At 41.7% G+C, this 20,505-nt stretch overlaps 1 protein-coding gene across 2 annotated transcripts in view; it reads right to left on the reverse strand.

Annotated features, from left to right (window-relative positions):
• Pid1 (phosphotyrosine interaction domain containing 1) overlaps positions 1 to 20,505 on the reverse strand; it is a 218,698-nt gene that overhangs the window by 99,443 nt on the left and 98,750 nt on the right. For both annotated transcript variants that reach the window (NM_001379478.1, XM_039084113.2), the window contains exon 2: positions 12,411 to 12,557. In NM_001379478.1, coding sequence (NP_001366407.1) covers positions 12,411 to 12,557 — 147 coding nt within the window. The remainder of the gene's footprint in view (positions 1 to 12,410; positions 12,558 to 20,505) is intronic.

Raw genomic sequence — 20,505 nt, forward strand, 5'->3', positions numbered from 1 at the left:
TTGACAGAGAAGTAGACAAAATAGCAAAGAAGATTGACATTTGCCCATCTCTAGTGCTTTAAGGCTTATTACAAATATAAAGGTTTTGTGTCTTTTTATTTGGGAACTAAATGATCTAAGGGAGGGGTAGAAACCCCCAAATAATATTTACCACAACACAGAAGGATCATTGCAGGTTTTATTAATGACTTGGAGAGGGTTAGTTATCTTGGATTATTCAATGGGGTACTAAATACAGCTACAAGTATCCTTGTAAGAGACAGGAGAGGGAGAAGGCATGGGAGGAAAAAGGGCAGTGTGGCCACCTAGGCAAAGGCTGGAGTGATGGAACCGCAAACCAAGAACATTTGCGACCTCCACAAGCAGCAAAGGATGAAGCATGGATTTCCCCCTGGAGCCTTCCGAGGGATCATGGCTCTGGTATCACCTTAACATCTGCCGAGTGGAGCTGGTTTTTTGACTCCTGGTTCCCAGAATGTTGGGAGAATACACACTTTTGCTGTTTGAAGCCATAAAGCAGCCTCCAGAAAAACCAGAACAGAATTCTTTCATGTGCACTTGAGTAAGCCTGCAATTATTATGCTGAGCATACCAGCAAGTCTGACACACAAGACAAGCCACAAATTAGACAGAAAAGGTCACTGTCCTTGAAACTGTGGAAATTCTGATCCGGGCCCAGGAAGAGACAAATGCCCAAGTTACTGGCTGAGAAGAGGCTATTTGTAAAAATCACCACTTAGGACACAGTTTCTGGCACATAACTTTTCAGACAAACTTCTCATATATGAAGAATTTTTCCCTATCCACCTTTAAAACCTATTTTAAAGGTATGTTGATTTAAAATTAAAAATTGAGTAAAATAAAAGTAAGCAAAAAAATTAAGAAAATCATATCAAAAGTTTTATCTATACCATATTACCCGGGGTTTACTAATAACAGAGAGTGTATTTTTTTTCTAATATTCTAAATAAAAGTTGGGAGTCACTATTCTACTTTTGAAGGATGGAAGAATTCAGTTGTTTCTAGGGTATGATTCATCATTATCAGGGAAGCCAAGGCAGCAAGAACACACAGTAGCTCCTCACGTCATCTGCATAACCAAGAAGAGAACCAGGACTCTTAGTTGGTTTTCACACAGTCTTGTAGAAACAATACCTTTGGGCTGGAGAGATGAGACCTTAGTCGGTAAAAGTACTGACTGGCTAGTTAAACCTCCACAAACAAAATTCTAAAAAGTTTGGAACCCAGAGGTAGTGATGCATGCCTTTAATCCCAGCACTACAGAGGCAGAGGCAGGTGGATTTCTATAAGTTTGAGTCCAGCCTGATCTACAGAGCAAGTTCCAGGTTAGCCAAGGCTACACAGAAAAACTGTCTTGAAAAAAAAAAAAACAATTAAAAAGTTTTTTGTTTTTTGTTTTTTTTTAAGTTGGGCATGGCAGCACATCTTCCCAAGGCACATATTTTCCTCTTTCTAGTGAAGTAACTGCCATGTCCTAGGAAACTGGATCATTCCCAGCTCCAGAGCAGAGCACCTCCACAGAGCCCAAGCATCCAGAATAATCAGTGCTCTGAAGATAAATCCTGCTCTCTGGGGGGACAAGCAACATGTCCAATATGGTCAGAATAGATTTGAAGGCAACTGCTTGCAATATTAGGACGAAGCCTTCTGCAGTGCACTGGGTTGGGCCGAGTTTGGGCCTGGACTTCTTAAGCCAACTTGTGTTATCATAAAACAAACCAAACTAAGAACTCCTCACGTGAGGACAAGCAGACATTTGATATTACAGAGCAAGACCTCTAGGTGAATCCCCAGAGTGCATGGCAGTCAACCCTCCTGTTAGAATTTACAGAGGAGAAACCAAATCATTTCAGTTACCATAGTTCGAGTTCACTATTATTTCAGCCCACAGCATCCGAGGTTTTTGTTTATCTTTGTTTTCCATTAATGCCCCGACAATTAAAGAGTCTGCAGTAAAAATGAGGAAAGAAACCTAGAAAAGAAGATTGGGGAGAGGTGGGAGAATAGATTCAAGGAAGGAAAAATCTAAAGAAATTCACAAGTCCACAGGGAGTGACCATTGCAAGAAAGATTAAAATCATGTCCATTAGGGTCCATGAGAAGGCTCAGTGAGGCTCTTGCAGTGCAAGCTTGGGGGACTGGGTTCAATTTCCACAACTATATAAAAGTGGAGAGAGTAAAGGAGACTTTACAATACTGTCCTCTGACCTCCCGGTGGCCACTGACAATAATTAATTTAGTTTTAAATTAAAACTTATCTGTTAAACAACAGCTTCTAGCTACTGTCAGTTTTTTTCCCCCTCAAATTTAAAGGGGCAAGAAATAGGAGTGTTTAGATTGCTTACAGAAGACTCTTCGAAAGAAGAAAGAAAACACGGATTAGCTGTGCCCCGCCCCGACTTTGAGGGACATTAACAATAAAGACCCTAAGTCTACTCTGTGCATCTCAGCTTGTGATAGTTACTGCCCACCGTTAACTCCATTGGATTGCGTAACGTCTAGGAGATCAGTGAAGCGCTTCTCTGGGTGTGTCATGATGATATTTCTGGAACATTTCAGATGAAGGGTTCTGATGGAGTAGATGGATTCATCCTCTGATGAACTCAAAATACGACAGCCTAATTCAGAGGGCGACGAGAGGGTGTGGGTCTAAGAGGGAGGAAGGAGGTCACCAGAAGCACATCCCATAGGATGCACCGGCTGCTGCTTTAGTTCTTCTGTCCAGGTTCCATCATCCCGTGACTGAGTGTCCTAGCACAGAGTTATGCTGCCAAGAGTTCTAGGCACTTGAACAGGACCAAGCAGCCACAAACACAAGCCTAAGCCATCATGAACAAAATAAGCCTTTCCTTTGCTTGAATTGCTGGTGTCAGACACAAAAGTGACTAATGTGTTAGTCTTCGTTTTACTTAAATTCTGTCTTGATATTCAAATAAGACGTTTATTTTGAAAAGGAAAATCTACATAATTAGAAATCACTGGATTCGTGTATGTGAATGGAAGGTAATGGGTAAAAAAAATATGTGATTAGCTTTTGTTTAAAGTGAGAAGAAAAAGTGCCAGAGCATGACTATCCTAATTAAATACACACCAGGTCATATAAACACAAAATCTCAAATGTGGGAAACAGATGCATGTGGTGCTGATTTTAAGTGTGTTTAAGTCCAAGTCGGGAGCTTTTATCACAAGTTTAGTGGCTGGGTTTCACTTTTTGGACTGGCTGTTTTATATAACTAACTACTCGATGATATGGTCAGTAAAACCCCCCAGCTCAGAAACGTTTCTGTTGCAGTCCCATGAAACTATCAATCAACCACATTGTGCTGGCTAGTTTTATGTCAAGTTGACATAAGCTAAAATCATTTGAGAAGAGGGAATCTCAAATAAGAAAATGCCTTTGGGAGATGGGGTTTCTAGGCAAGTCTGTAGGGCATTTTCTTAATTAGTGATTGATGCAGGAGGGCCCAGCTCACTGTGGACAGTGCTAGCCCTGGGTGGGTGGTCCTGGATGGTATAAGAGAGCAGGTTGAGCAAGCCACTAAAGCACCCCCACTCCGTGGCCTCTGCTTCAGTCCCTGCCTCCAAATCTCTGCCCTGCCTGAGTTCCTGCCCTGACTTGTCTTAGCAGTAGAGGACTACCTGGAGGTGTATGATAAAATAAGACCTTTCTGCTCCAAGTTGCTCTGGGCCATGGTGCCTTATCCCAGCACTAGAAAGCCGAAGACATACTTCCTTCCCGGGTGCCAAGGGAGTACTGCTGCTCCAGCTGAATTCAAAGAACCTCAAGGAAAGTGGCGTACAATCTTCAGAGAGAACAGGGTCACATCCTGAAGGGGAAGTAGGCAAGCGAGAGAGAAGGAAGGAAAATAGGAAGAGTGTCATCTGCTTCCTCATTTATGTTCCGTGCTCAAAGCAAGGATCATGGCCCAGGAGAGCATCCATCCCTCACGATCTCCAGTTGCACTGAGAAGGTGTATGGTGAGGACTGGGTAAATCCGGACGTGAGGCAGATGAACTCAGCTCCAAACTGACACTAACTACCTGAGGCCTGCCTTCCTGCACCCTGGCCTTCAGTTCTAGCACTGAGACGCTCCCTCCGGTTATGCTCCTTCAATTTCTTCAAGTCCTTATACTCCGAAATGATCACAAATGATGGGCTTTATAAAATCCTTTAGATAAGAGACACACGATGTAGGACAAGTCACAATCCCCTGCCACCACACTGCTGACGTGTTGGTTCAAACCTGTGAGTGTCGTGAAATATGAGAGGATTTCTATGGAATGACTTTACAAAGCATCGACATGGATATATGAGAACTCACTGGGCTCGCTGGGGTCGTGTATGCATGTGTGTATGTGTGCATGCATCTATGTGTGAGTCTACCTAGCAAATTTTATGCTACATGTAGAATATTTCATGTTATACATAATTAGCTATTGTATAATAAGGTATATCGCCTTTACTGTAGGTCGTCCCTTTTCTTTAGAAAACTGAATTGGAGAAACTGAATTATTGGTGTGATTTGAGTAAAGGTAGACAATATTTAGCACACTTGCTTCCTAATTTTTGTAAGGAAAGATAAAATTCTATACCAATTAAATAAGATAAGTTCCTGCGCTTAAATAAGCATGACCAACAGATAACACACACTCGTTCTATTTGCTTTCCTGACTGTATCTTTGGGATCTTTGTACAGCACAGGGGAAAAAAAGCAGAGACAGCCTACAGAATGGGACAAAACAATGTTTCAAAACGTTCATCTTGCAGAGGGTTGACATGCAGAACATCAACCTATAAGTAATAAATGATATAAATAAATTTATATATTCTATAAATGTATTACATATAATTATATAAATTATATAAATATAGATTATATAAATATGTAAAATGCAATTAACAAAATAATCTCCAAATAATCCAAATTTAAAATGGGGAGATAGAAATAAATGTCTCCATCAGGGAAAGTGTCATGGTAAACACTTTCATCACATCTAGCCAACTATATTAGCATCTGAGAAATGTAAGCCAAAGCTGTAGTCGAATAAGCCCTCGCCTCAGTGAGAATGGTTTTACTCTAAAAACAAAAGATGCTGGCAAGAAAGACAACTCTAATTCTCTGCACTTTGAACAGAAACGTTAAACAGTAAATCCGTAATGGAGAACCGAACGGAGGGTCCTCAAGAAACAAAAAGCATACTTGCTAAATGAGGCAGCTGCCCCACATGTGGATATTGGATGCAAAGGAAATTATACCAACAGCTTACTAAGACATTTGCATACTCATATTTTTGCTAAACAAGTCCCAATAACAACTAAGATAAGAGATTGTCTTAGTAAGGGTTTCCATTGTCAAGAAGAGACCATTGCTATGACCAAGGCAACTCTCATAAAGAAAACCATTTAATTGGGGCTGTCTTACAGTTTCAGAAGCTCATTCTTTATCATCATGGTGTAAGTATAGCGGCATACAGGCTAGAGACAGAGCTGAGAGTTCTACATCTTGATTCACAGGTCACAGGAGACTGTGTCTCATACTGGGTGGAGCTTGAGTGTAAGAAACCTTAAAAGCCCACCCCTATGGTGACACACTTACTCCAGCAAGGCCACACCCACTCCAACAAGGCCATACTTCCTAACAGTGCCATTCCCATGGGCCAAGCATTCAAACATATAATTCTATGGGAACCATATCTATTCAAACCACCAAAGGGATCCACCTAAATGCCCAAAAGTGGATAAACTGGTAAAATAGACATGGTAGATAAAGAAAATGGGATCTTCTGAAGCAAAGTGTATGGAGCTGGGGGATGGTATATTAAGAAAAATAAACCAGAATCAGAAAGACCAAACATATGTTCTCTGTCATTTGGTTCAGATATTAATTTTTCCTGTGTGGTGTGTGTATGCGACACTAGTGTCTGGTGAATTTACTGCTTATTGTGTGTGTGCACACATGTGTGTGTACACACAGACAAGGAGGGCAGAGGTCAGTACTGAGTGTCTTCCCTCAATTGTTCTTCATCATTATTTTTTGAGACAGGGTCTCATGCCTAGCGTAAGTTTATCAATTCAGGCAGGCAGGATGCTCATGGTGGGCGGGCTTCCAGGATCCATCTTCCTCTGCAGTTAGCCTTCACCTAGACAGTGGTAGGGATGCCCAGCGAGCGCAACCATGGCCAGCAGCCTTGTGCACTGAGTACCCAAATTCAGGTCGTCCTACTTGCTCAGCATGTACTTTACCAACTGAGCTACCTGCCCAGCCCTGTGGTTAAGATTTTAAATAACACCCAATGATCGTGTCTTAAAGGGTGGTCCTCAGCTGAGGTCATTGTCAGGAAATGGTAAAGAGAGGGAGGTGGGAAGAAGAGGGTATGCATGGTGCTCTTGGTGAAGACTGGAAACATGGCCCCTTTTCTCTTCCCCCTTCCCCTTCTCCTCTCCCAGCTCTCTTTCTACCATGCTCGCCCTAGCATGATGTTCAGCTTTGTCACTCTCCCAAAGCAACAGGACCGAGCACTTGTCATCTGAATCCGCGGACCAAAATCATTCGTTCCTCCATCTGCATTGCGGATATCAAATATTTGGTCACAGCTATGGAAAGCTGTGTATCTTGTGTGGTTGCTAAAATATGACAACTCTGTGGCAATGCACAGTGGTGACCTCCAGAGGATGGGATGGAGAGGAGTGAAATGAGAGCGTGGCAGTGTGGAAAGCAGAAGGCAGAAGAAAGAAAGTCTCAGTGTTCAGGGAAGAGTGGAATGGCTATGGTTCACACCAACTATTACATACTTTATAGATAATATTAAAGAGGACTTAAAAGACTCTGAACCCACAATGAAGATAAAATGTTTAAAGTATTAATTAACATGGTTTGACCAGCACATATCATATGTAACCTATTGAAATGAACACAGTACTACATTCCTTTCAGTAATTCTTCTGTCAACAACTTTTTACACGTCTATGGATAGAAACATTAAGTACTCTGATTTAATCATTGCACATAGTACCCAATGAAAATTTGTAATTGAAATTACAATTCAGTAAAATAGAAATGTGGGGAAAGAATCCATACTAGACATTTGCCCTGGCTCTAAGTCCTAAACAGCACAGAAACTTAGGTATGTATAAAAGAAGTGACTTGAAATTTGATGATACAAACTGTCAATGTTTCAAAAAGGACCAATGGAGGGATGTAGCATTAGTCTGGTTGTGAAGGAGTACCAGAATCCATTACTACATAGACTATGGCAAAGGTGGATTCTGTCGATTCTTCACTGGGTGCCAAAGACAGGATTAGGGATGCCTTCCTGTCTCAACTAGCTCCCCTGTGATGTTGGGGTGTACATGTCCTTAGCCGGCTGAGTTGTCATGAGGATAAACTCACTCTATACTAGGAAACACAATAAACGTGTCAACAAACAGGTGCATCCAGGATCACAATTTCTGTATTAGTTTTTTTTTTTAAATCATTGCTCAGGATCATTATCATTATCATAACAACATAATCTCTATCAGAACTGTGGAGCATAGACCTGGCCTGGAAGTTGAGTCTGTGCAAAGTAGGACAGCGCCCCCTGGAGGATAAGACAAAGACCCAGAACACCCATGTGTGCAGAGACTCCACAGCCATTCCCCATCAGATGTCACGATCTGCTTTGTTGACTCCCATTTGGACCATAAAGCGCCAGTTGGCCAGCATTACATTTATATTACCTCTCTCACACACCCCTCTGTGGGTAAAGTTCTCAGGCACCAAACTACCTTAAATTTAGGTAAATTTTATGGTAGATTTTTGAGTGCTGCCTCCTACCCTTGGTCACTAACACTTAGTATTTGAATAGAAGTTCCCGGGAACTTCAGAGTCCATATCCCCCACTTCTGGGTATAACAGCTAGAGACACCCTAATAGATTCGTGGAGCCTCCCCTATCCCAGATCCATTGGATCCCCTTCCCCTGACTAGACTGCCTGGTTGGACCTCAGTGAGAAAGGATGCACCTAGGCCTATAGTGACTAGATGTCCCAAGATAGGGTGGTACTCAAGGGGGACTTCCGATTCTCTGAGAAGGAGAGAAGGTAGTGGGAGAGGGACTTGTAAGAGTGAAACATGGAGGAGGGAAGCTACAACTGAGATATTAAATGGACAAATTAATTAAGGGAAAAATAATCAATGGAAAAGTTTGCAGAAAAATCCTTGGGGATTCTGATATAGGCAATAGTATTTAGAGGTCCCTGTGATTGGGTTAGTGAGATGACTCAGCAGGTAATGACACCTGGTGCCAAGACAAACACAACCTGAATTTAATCCTCAGGACCCACCTGCTGGAAGGAGAGACCCAACACCCAGGAAGTTGTCCTCTGACTTCTACATGCTAACCATTAGACACACATGTGTGGCACACACTCCATATGAGTTAACTGTCACCCCACAGTGAGGATACAGAAGACCTTCTCCTAAAGAAAAGGAGTTGAGGTGAATGTGCTTGAGCATTCCTCCTATTCCCTCTGCCTGTTTGCCCACCTCACTTCCTACAACCCCTTTCTTTATGATCCCCACATATGGTGAACTTTCAGTGTGTGCTGATTCAATAAACGCAGACTAAGAAGGCGAAGCCACCCAGAATCCCATTATGCAAGAGACAGGGGCCACAAGCTGTCACCACTGTTGCAAAATCAGATGCGGCCCCTATGATGCTCGAAGCAGCCCCAGCAAGAGTCCTGGGGGTGCAGTGGGCTATGTGGCTTAAAAAAAAAGCTACCCCGAAGAAAAGGAAAGCAGCAGCAATAGAGGAAAACACACAAAGCCCCAGCTGCCCCAGACATGAATAGCCTGGCACAGCAGTCTCTCCAGGACCCACTGAGAATACAGATCAGAGGGAAGCAGGATATCGGAGATGAGCGAGGGAGGGTCTCTGTAATGCTGACCTTAAACCATTCCCAACTCCCTCCCCTTTGATTTTCCCTGCCTCTCGCCCTTCCCAAATTAAAAGTTATGCAAGTACGTCTTAGGAGCCATTAGGAGAAAAAAGAACCAGTTCTGTGTAAAGACGGAGGGTCCCCAACACTGGCCCTGCAGCTGGGCCAGCTACATTATGTTCATTATTCCTGGGGCTCAGGAGTCGGGAAGAGAGTTCCTTCTGCAGCTGGCATTTTGTGAGCCGAGTTACTCACTGGCAAGAAGCAGAGAGGAAACACTAGACTTTGTTCTTGAAGATGACTCGGGGGAAGCAGGGGGAGGGAGGCTTGGGGATTTTTAAACAGAAATGTCAGAATTTCCAAGATGTAACCTTTAAAAAATAAACAAAGGGATATGACTTTGAAAACAAACATGGTATTATCCTTGAAAAAAAAAAAAGACAGTTTTGGTATGTTTGCAGTTAAAATTTAGGGGTATGAAGTCGATATCACACAGTTTGAGAATCACGTGTTGGAGGCTTTCTTCCTCGAAATAGAAGGGTCAGATAAAACAGAACTGCTCAGAGACTTGAAGCACTATTGACCCTGATCTCTGACTCTAGGAGTGCCATTCATTATCCATGCCTGGAATCTCTACCATGTGTAAGGATGCAGAGTTCACATGGTTCTTTGATGGTCTAATGGGGTGTTTTTCACTTTGGCTACAGATGAAACTCCCCTCAATTCAGCTAAAATTACAGGCAGCCACCCTTTGTCCTGCTGGCCACACATACTGACACCTACACAATGACCCTTGCAATCTCCTTACCGGAAATCCACTTCTCCCCAACTTCTTAAAAAAAATCAGTTATGAATATGTGTATATGGTCATTGCATGAGCGAGAGAAGCTCTGGATGCCAGGAGAGGGTGTCTGATCCCCTAGAGCATCCTTTTCGAATCTTCCTCCTGTTGTGACCCTTTAATACAGTTCCTCATGTCGTGGTGACCCCCGACCCTAAATTACCTCCATTACTACTTCATGTCTGTAATTGGCTACTGGTATGCATTATAATGTAAGCATTTGATATTCTACCCCTGTCAAAGGGTCACTGACCTCCAAAGGGGCAGTGACACACAAGTTGAGACCTCTGTCACAGAACTAGAGTTACAGGTGGTTGTGGGTCACCTGAGAGTAGCATTAGAAACCTAGCTCTGGTCTTCGCAGAAAGCACTGTGTTCTCTTTAACCATTGAGCCAGCTCCCCAGCTCCCCAGTATCCTTTTGGAAATAAATGAATGAATACAGCTTAAGAGCAGTACATGTAGATGGAAGGAAAGATAAATGCTGAACTCTATACACTTTCTAGAAAGAAAAAATGAAGGTTATACAATTTTATTCTCCTAGAAAATCCCCCATCTACCTACCTCCATTTCCCTTCTTTTTCCTTCCCTCCTATCGCCTCTCTCTCTCTCTCTCTCTCTCTCTCTCTCTCTCTCTCCTCTCTCTCTCTCTCTCACACACACACACACACACACACACACACACACACACACACAACATTCATGTGTGAATGAGGCTATTATGACTTGTTTTGTTTTATTTTGCTTTGTTTTATTTTGTTTTTAAGACAGGGTATCACTCTGAGTGTCCTGAAACTCACAATGCAGACCAGGCTGGCACTGTAAAGTCATCGCCCACTACTTTTCATTCTGTAACTTTAAAAAAAACATTTTAAGCACAATCTGTGTGCTTCATCAACTTAAGCTGTCCTCCTTACAATGGTCCCTACTTCATCTCGCTTCAGGACACCGCCATCTTCTCTAACAGTAACTGAGTTTAAAATGGCATAAGCACATCTGCTAAAAGGTGTACATGAGTTTTGATTTCCGGTAACTTGGCAAATGCCATCAATATTTCCCTAGCACCTTGGCTCTTCACCAGAAAAATTACACATAGTAGACCCAAGGCCACTCACACAGTCTCCCCATCCCAGTCAACCTTCCTCACTCTTCTAAGCACACCGACCCATTTCTTTCCCTCCAAAGGGACAGCAAGCCCACACGGACATGAGAGATCCAGAATTCCTAGTTTTCTCAATCTGTAGGCACTTCCAGAAGGGCTTTACAAATTGGCTCTCACCGGCTAATGGATGAGTACATGTGTTTTCTTCTCCCGTGACTCGAAACTAGCAGTTAAAATTCCACAAAGATGTTGTGGGTCTTGCCCACATTCTGCCCCAGAGCCTGTCAGACACTGAGTATGCAGTAACTATGTGTGGAATGAATGGGTGTGTGTGAGGGTTTGTGCAGATTACTGTCACCCCGGATGGCTGCAGGTTCCAACCTGACCACAGCTATGTAAGACCTGCTTCTCCAACAACAAATAAGGAGAGTGGTGGATCCAAGAGATGAAAAAAAAGTCATAAGCAAATGTGCATTTGCTTACCCTTGATTATATATTCTCCACTCTAAACAAACTCCTGAAGGCAAATACACATAAAACATATTTTCTTTGGTATCTCTAAACTTATTTCTATATTCACTAACACAACCAAAAAAAGAAAAACAAAAGGGATATGAGGGGGGAAAAAAATCCAAAAACTTACCAAAATTGAATATTTTGTCTCTAGTTTTTTTCTGTCAGTATTATGGTTGGCATGAATGAAAAAGGTGCTTTGGGGGTTTGTTTCTTTCTTTTTTTGTTTTGGTTTTTTCTTTTGTTTTGGTTGGGTTTGGTTTTGGCTTTTATAGATTCTGAGGCATAAATATTAATTAGTATAAGTTTTGAGGAAAGAAATAACCCACAAAGGGACTTGGAAGGTTCAAGTGTTGGAGAAGTATTTTGTTTTACTCAGGGTTGGGAATTCTCATTCTTTAAGACATGTTTTATTCAGATTGCAAATACAAAAGGAAGAACTACCATGAGAGATAAAACTCTCTGTAGACAGGAAAGATGGCTTAAAACTCAAGAGCGCTTGCTGCTCTTGCGGAAGACTGGCATTTGGATTCTAGCACATATGTCCACTGCCTGAAACCCCAGCTTCATGAGATCTATCAATGCTGTCCTCCAGATTCCAAGAGCACCTGCATACACACACACACACACACACACACACACACACACACACACACACACACACACACATAACACGCATACATGCACACACACTTGAAAAATAAATATTAAAATATAAAATTCCCTTTGAAACTCAAAGTTCCACATAGCCACTGAAAGAACAATAAGAATACTATTTTATTCGTGCATACCAATATTTACATTGTTGGTGTATGTCCCCAAAATGATGAGAAATAATCTATTATTGAGAAAAAAATCAAGATGTGAGTTCAAACTGGCATCACTCCATAAGCATGCTAGTCATGTGATATTTGCATTCTTAAAACATGAACACCACAGAACAAGACCCTCATGTCAGACATGCTTTTGTCTGGCCCATGAAAAGAAACACTGTTGACCTCCTGCACTGTACCTTGCAGCCACTATGAGTCCTTGCCTTCATCAGCGGTGTGGTGGTGCACAGCTCAATGGCTTCCGGCTCATGGAAGATGACTGCTGGTATGGGCTCCTTTTTCAGTGTTAGGACATTCAACTTAGACTTCAGCATGGTCTGGAAGTGCTAAAGACAGAGAAAATAAACCAAGAGAGTTAAATCACTTAGACGTGCACCTTGATTCGACTGCACATCAAACCTAGTAGCAAATGCTTCGTCTTGGTAAGTGTGTTGTAGGGAGTGAGGTTGAGAGATACTATTCAATGGAGAGGGCAACATCCTATGAAGACTGGACTAACATGACGCTGTGGGGAACAGTCAGTCCCTAGCAGGAACATAAAAATACAAGTTCATGGGGGCATCATCTCACGCAAGACTTTATCATCTGAGAAGCTTTTCCAAGGTGTCATGGCTATGGACGTTCAGAGATATGATCAGTATAGACTCAGCATCACCAGGAACGATGTCAGGAAAGGACAAATGACAGGCTCAATGGCGGAAAACCTCCCAAACTGGCTATAGGACTCTAGGAAATTTTCTACACAGTAGGCTATTCTCCATTGTCTCCAGCTAAAATTCTAGGGACATATTCTTTGCAATAGGGAGCCCAATGCAACAGTTTTAAAAACTGTTCTCAGTATGGTTCTGTCTAACCATTGCTATCTGTGTGTTCTGGTTCCCCTTCTGTTGCTATGATAAAATGCTCTGACCCAAAGCAACCTGGGGAGGGGAAGGTTTGTTTCCGCTTACACTTCCAGGTTGGTCCGTCACTGAGGAAAGTCAGAATAGGAACCCAAGATATGAATCTGGAGGCAGTAACCATGGAGAGATGCTGCTGACTGGTTCACAGGCTTGTCTCAAGTTCAGCTACCTGGGAACGGTATGTCCCAGAGTAGGCAGGTCCTTCCACATCAATCATTAATCATGCATATTTTTCACACACATGGCCACAGGCCAATGTGGTTGAGGTAATTCTTCAGTTGGAGTTTCCTCTTCCCAGGTAACTTTAAACCCCTTCAAATTGCCCATAAAAACTAACCAGGACATTATACCACCCAGTCTGAGGTTTTATCCTCATTTAGAATATTTGTTTCCTTCACTCCAACAGCCCCCCTGTATAAATCATCACCACACAGAAGCCAAATGGTTCTTCTAAACTCCAGCTACGGTAAAGTATGCCATGCCTTTACTAAAACTAAAATGTGCCCAAATTTTCCTATCCTCATCTGTTCATAGAAAAATCCAAAGCCCTTAATTTACCCGTTGATGCTATTCATAATTCAGAAGCCTAACTGTCTCTCTGGTTCCATTTCTCAACCTCATGTTTCCAATCATGAATCCAGTCACAGTGGCTGCCTTAGTGTTTGAGACTACACCAAAGACACATGGGACCTGGAACCTCTAGCCATGCTGCTTCTACCCAACATGTCTGGCAGGGTGACTCCCTTACTTTCACAAAAGCCTTTGTTGCCTATGCCTAGCTTCATGAGCATGCAACCCATGCAATCACACAGAGTCCCGCGCTCAAGGAAGTCACGCCCCGATGGGGCTTCTTGCTTGGTTTAGTATGATTGTTACAAAACTTTTAGTAACTGTCTCTTTGGATTTGTCTTTTTCAAGTGATGGTGCATGGCACAGTCATTCAGGAGACAGTCACAGCATGGATCTCCTCAATCCTTGTCTCCCACTTATATCAGTGATGCCCGTGACTGAGAATTCTGATGGGACCAGATACCTAGAATTCATCAAGAGTCAAGGTGAGAGTAAGGTAAGAAGTTAAGCCTATGACTGAGGAATTGATGATACAGATAGCCCAAGAGGCCACCCTTAGGAGTCAGAATTTTCCTCAGATGCAAAGTCAGCTGTGTCCTAGAAACACAGCAATCCAGGAGGCCTCTCCTATGCTTCCCTTCATTGTATCAGGCAGCAACCCACAGGGAAATAAATGCACAGGAAGAAAGAGAGGTGTGTCCACCACAGTTACTGCCCCCTACAATCATTCCCTGCTCGTCGCCTGGCCCAAGGTAAAGTGTAATGAGCACATATCTAGAAATAAAATTCAAATAGGCAGGGCAGTGTCCTGTGGCACTTTCTGTCTTTGGACAGAAGCAAACCAGTCTCAATTAGAAAGTGCCAACCATACAAGCTGTTACCATACCCCTAGCTTCGCATCGGAGGTGGACATAGCACCACCAAAGCTCATGCCAGTCACCCAAAGCTTCCTGGTTTTTTTCTTCCCTTGGAGCAGTATTAAATAGTAAATAATAAGAAGAAACCACACAGACCTTCCCAGAAAGATTCAAGAGCCAAGCAGAAGCTTTATGTGTTTTTCCTGGGCTCTGATTAGGAGACACTGAATTTGCATTTTGTACTGGAGCCTGCATATTATGTAGAGAGCTGTGCTCACACAGACTCAGCACTGTCTCTCCCCTCCCCACACCCTCCCCACACCCTCCTCACACCCTCCCCACGCCCTCCCCACGCCCTCCCCACGCCCTCCCCACACCTTATCATCTCTATCAAATCCTGTAGTTACTTTATCTTGTGTCTTTCCCAAAAACATAAGAAACACAAATGTACAGGCTGCTTAAATTCATGAACTATCAGAGGGTCCTAAAATGCTGCCTTACTAACCGCAAAGATCTGAGGAACATTCTGGAAGGTTAAAAAAAAATGAATGTGCCAAAAGGAAAATGCAAAGCACAAATTTAAAGCGATGATCTCTAAATCAAAGTTCAGAGGCTTATCTTCTTGCTACCTCATCTAAGCCTTCCTAGACATCCTATTATTTTGAATAATATACATATATAAGAATATTCATCTAAAAGTAAACTGCCATGGTCAGCTCTTTAACTGCACACAACTCATGTAAGGGTGCAAAGGTTTCAGCATTTACAGCAGGGCTAAGCCTGTATTTCAGGAGTCCTCAAATGACCACTCTGCTGAGCAAATATATGTGCCAACTTGTCTAGACCACAGTGCCCAGTAACTAAGCATAACATTCACCCGGGTGTTGCTGTGAGGGTGTTTTGTAGACAAGACTGAAAGTTTAAGGTAAGGGAGACTATCTTGATGATCTGATGGGGTCCAAACAACCTATTGAAAGACTCTTTAAGAGTTGAGCTTAGGCTTCCCTGGTGAGGAAGAATACTTCTACTGTAGAAGAGCCCAAGTCTGGGAGTCCCGGCCCATTCTTCCTGGCAGTCTGCCTTCCAGTCTCAACCTCTGGCTTAACTAGCCAGCTCCCATGAGGGCAAACGCTAATTCCATGGTGCGGGATCTGTATATGCTACTAGTTCTGTGCCTCTATTTGAGACTTGATGGATATGGCCACATTTTAGGAAACCAAATGGCCAGCTTTGATATACTTTTGAATGGGGAAGAGGCATAAAAGCTGTAACAAGGAGAGACAGCACTTTGACATCCTTTAGCTATTGGATCTGGATGTATATGACACTCATATATTCACACTGTCTTACACTACGATGAAGCAATACATTATTTTTCCTGCTTTAGTGGACCTGACAGGTATCCAATTCTTGCAAATAAAATAAGTAGTACAATCAAATATAATTTATTTATAATCAATGTATTTATAATCATGTATAAATAATGTATTTATAATCAAATATATATACATATATACAAATATATGAATATATGTATATATGATATAATTTAAATGTGTATGGTTTATAATCATATTTATATTACACACACACACACACACACACACACACACACACACGAAAATAAATTGCAGCCCTTAACAAAACTGGTATGCAATTACACTTGTAAATCATAGAAACACAAGCATACCATCATTTAAAAGAAAGTGAGCTTCATACTTCTTTGAACCATTAAGACACTATGGTAAAGCACCCACTCACAATCTCAAACATTGCTTTACAAACTGGGTTGCAACCCCATAACAGAATGTGGGATTCACCAAAAACGGCAATATTAAGAAGCTTATGAATGCCCAATGATGATCAAAACCTCATTCAAAGATGTAGCAAAATGTAGGCGTGTCTGACAGCATCCTACTGTGTGCAGCATGACTTCATCACACGCTGGTTCTAAGCATGCAACATGTATACTTTGTCCTCAAATGCTAGACTCAGACAGGTCAAGAAGGGACGTCACCAGCTCTTTGCCCAGCTATGTGGGTGCAATGAGGAGAATGCACCTTTGGAACATGCAACCTGGTAGCTTTATCTCAAGGCTGCAGAAGTGGAGCAGCATAGCAGAGGCTGGAAAGACTGTGGCTGCCTCTGAACCAAAGCTGCCCAGAGCTCCATAAAGAAAATGTGTCATTCATTCATAAGGGGACGTGAATAAGGGAGAAAAATTAGGGCACTGCCCTAGACAAATGAGACAAAGCCCAGCTTTCTGCACTTGCTGCTTTCTGTGGGATCCCAAAATAGAGCCTCTAAATCAAACCCCATTATGCGGACGGGGTAATCACTGTGCCCTGTATAATTTTACAGTTGGCTTCGCCTTCTATGCCTTTTCAGACATTAATCTCTCACAGTTTAGCCACCAGGGATTTACATATTTTACCAATTCAAATTGGGTGTATCTCACCTTTGTATTGATACAGTATCCAAACCATAAAGCATTCTCTGGAAGGCAAGTCCTGTCCCATTTTTTTTTAAATGAAATTCGCGGAACTCTATCCTCAAATTGGGACAGGTTCATGGTTTTAATCTTTCACCCTCTTTACTTCTTGATGCCAACCCTAGTGGTCGGTTGTAACTTCTGAATTACTGATTCAACAGAGCTCTAGTCATGCTTCAAAATGCTACATATTCTGAAGAGGACCTGGAGGAACAAGTTGGGGGAGCAGAGTAATAGAAAACTTCAGTGTTCTGAGCAATTGCTAATTTGTGCAAGCAGAGAGGACCCAGCAGGCCTTGAAACTACAGTCAAAAGCACATGTAAAAAGAATAAAGCTTAAATTTACTTTAAGTAAAGTATAATCGGGCCCCGAATATGAGAAAAGAAATCATGGTGATGCTCTTTGGTCACTTTTATAAGATATTCTGCCTATTTTTATATAAAATTTTTAAATTTCAGTTTCCAAATATTTTGTTCTTGCATTTCACAGAACAAGCCTAAAAGCAAAATAACTTTTTAACTAAATAGCAAACAATCTGTTCATAATTAGGAGTAATCAAGAGTAAATAAAGAACAATTTGCTCAATTAAGTTGTACCTTTATTTAAGTATTTTTATGTAAAGGGTTATGTCTGTCTATTTAATTTGCCCTTTCTGAAAATTAATCCCAGTTGGATAGTCTCCCTTAATCTAGAAGACAAATACAAAATTGGACCATTTGAACTTCAAGAATTATCTTTTTAATATAGTCTATCAAACTATTGTTTCAAGAAAAGAAAGACCTATAGAATATTAGCATTTATGTTCAGGTTACAAATCAGTCATTCCCACTGAACGCCTTACTCAAAACAGTACAGGCTTCATTTAAAGAACCAATACCTAAACACCCAGGAGTCTAAAAGCCTGCCTGTGGGCTATTATTAAACTAACTGAAAATAGTTGTGTTCGCACAACCAAATTTACTCACAGTTTAGACTGTAGAAGCATTTTTATGTCTTCAACATAACAAATTCACTCAAGAAAATACATAGGAGGAACATAAAAATGTTCTATATGCCCAGCCAGCAAGTCAGTGAAAGAACTATAGAAGCAAAGGCTTCCTCACTCGGGGTGGTTGTTGTGTGCCTATGTTAAGTATATAAATAAACATATACTCACACATGCACGCACATGTATATGTGCATATACATATTAACAAAATCATGTTTGAATTCCTAGACTATACCTCCCTTATTCACAGGTTCCCGGTGGATGAACGAAGCTACAGGTAAAACGGAATCCTGGGTAAACTGCTTTTCCTTTCCCGTACATACCTAGCATGAAGTTAATGTGTAAACTGGCAGAGTAAGAGATTAAAAAGTCACAACTAATACAATAAAAGATAGATTATAACAAGATGTTACAATCATAAAAGATAGGCGAATATGGTCTCTCTCTAAGAACTCTACTTTTCCTACTAAAAGGAAACACTGTTGCATCTCTCTTGGGCGGGTCTGAACTGTCAGGAAAACGACTATTGGACTTTGGGACTATGGCTGGTAAACCCAGAGTACCACAGCATCACCACAGTGAAGCTGAAAATCAAGGTGGCTGGAAAATGACTAATAATAGCCAGGAGGTGCATACTGTATGCTTACATCTAGCAAAAGCCTAATTCACGTCCCTGCAGATCCCATGAGTTCGCCATGCCTTTCAGAATGAAACACAATTGAAATGTATCTATCGTGTGCTCTGTTGTTGACTACCATGGTTATTATCAATAACCAACCTGACAGGCTCCGGAATCCCCTTGAGCGGTGCTTCTCAACCTTTCCTAAAGCTGTGACCTTTTAATATAGCGCCTCATGTTGTTGTGACCCTCAAACATAAAATTATTTCACTGCTCCTTCATAACTGTAATTTTGCTACTGTTATGAATCATACTGTAAACATCTGTGTTTGCCGATGGTCTTTTGGGGGCCTCCAACAAGAGGTTGAGAACTGCTGACCTAGAGAATAGCTTTCAGGAATAGCTAGCCCTGGGCATGTCTGTAAAGGATTATGTTAATTAGGTTAGTGGATAAGTAAAGACACACCCTAAAAGTGAGTGGAATCAGTGACTCAACCCTAGGTTGAGGTCCTGGGCTGCAGAAGAGAAAGAAGAGGACACCTAGGCACAATAATTCTTCTCTGAGTCCAGACCGAAGAGTCCATGTGACCCTGCTTCAAGCTCCTGTTGATGGGACAGACAGTATCTTATTAGTTGCTTTGCTCAGGTGTTTTGTCACAGTAGCACATGTGATCATTTATGTCACTGACCAAGAAAGACAACAGAGGATGACACCAGAAAGATATGGAGAAGAGAACCCACTGTGTGTATGTGTATGAGCCCGTGTGCCTCTGTATGTATGGTGTGGTGGTTTGAATATGCTTGGCCCAGGGAGTGGCACTATTAGGAGATGTGGCCTTGTTGGAGTTGGGGTGGCCTTGTTGGAGGAAGTTTGTCACTGTGGGGTTGTGCTTTGAGACTCTCCTCCTAGCCACACGGGAGACAGTCTTCTGTTTCCTTCCAAACAAGACATTCAACTCTCAGCTCCTCCTGCACCATGCCTGCCTGGATGCTGCCATGCTCCAATACTGATGATAATGGACTGAATCTCAGAACCTGTAAGCCAGCCCCAATTAAATGTCCTTATAAGAGTTGTGTTGGTCATGGTGTCCCTTCACAGCAATGGAAACCCTGAGATATATGGATATTTCAGATCAGTTTGAAAAAAAAATAGGTATACTTTATTCCTAAGTCATTTCTATAAGCTTCTAAGCTACTTCTCTATGAGTAAAAGTTAGTTTTCTAGTCTTTCTAATTGTAAGCAATTCTTCTGTTGCTAAGCATGGATTGCAAACTATAATTTGAAAGGTTTATTTGGCCTGCAGGTTTATATGCTATTTGATTCAAAGATTGCATTGTGATTAAAATTTGAAGCTATTCAAAAACTGTTAGATAAATAATTAAAATCTGCTTTCTATTTCACTTGGAAAAGCAACAGATCTGCAAAACAATGTGCATTCCCTCAAGGCAATAATTAACTCTTGCTGGATGGTGCCTCTGCCTCTACTGACCCAGGACTTTCCTCTGTAATTGACCGCAGTTTCCCCTCACCCTCAGGGCAAGATTTCTTCTCCTGAATAAGTACCAGTGGCCTTTTTAATAGTCATTTTATGTCTTCCTCAGTTCACTCCTATCCATTACTTGGTTGACCCTAAAAAGCACTTAGATTTGCAATTTCTTATGTAAAAATGGCAAACACTAGAAACACAAAATAAAAGTTTCACTCTCTCCTAAAGAAAATTTCGAGCATAGCTGGAATAAATTATTGTGCTTAAATTATGAAACTTTAATACAGAGGGTCTGAGTGGAAGATACCAACAAACGATAATACAAAGAGGCCAACGCTGCTGTCCATCCTTCAACTCAA

This window comes from Rattus norvegicus, chromosome 9 (genome assembly GCF_036323735.1).
Source record: "Rattus norvegicus strain BN/NHsdMcwi chromosome 9, GRCr8, whole genome shotgun sequence".
Classification (NCBI taxonomy): domain Eukaryota; kingdom Metazoa; phylum Chordata; class Mammalia; order Rodentia; family Muridae; genus Rattus; species Rattus norvegicus.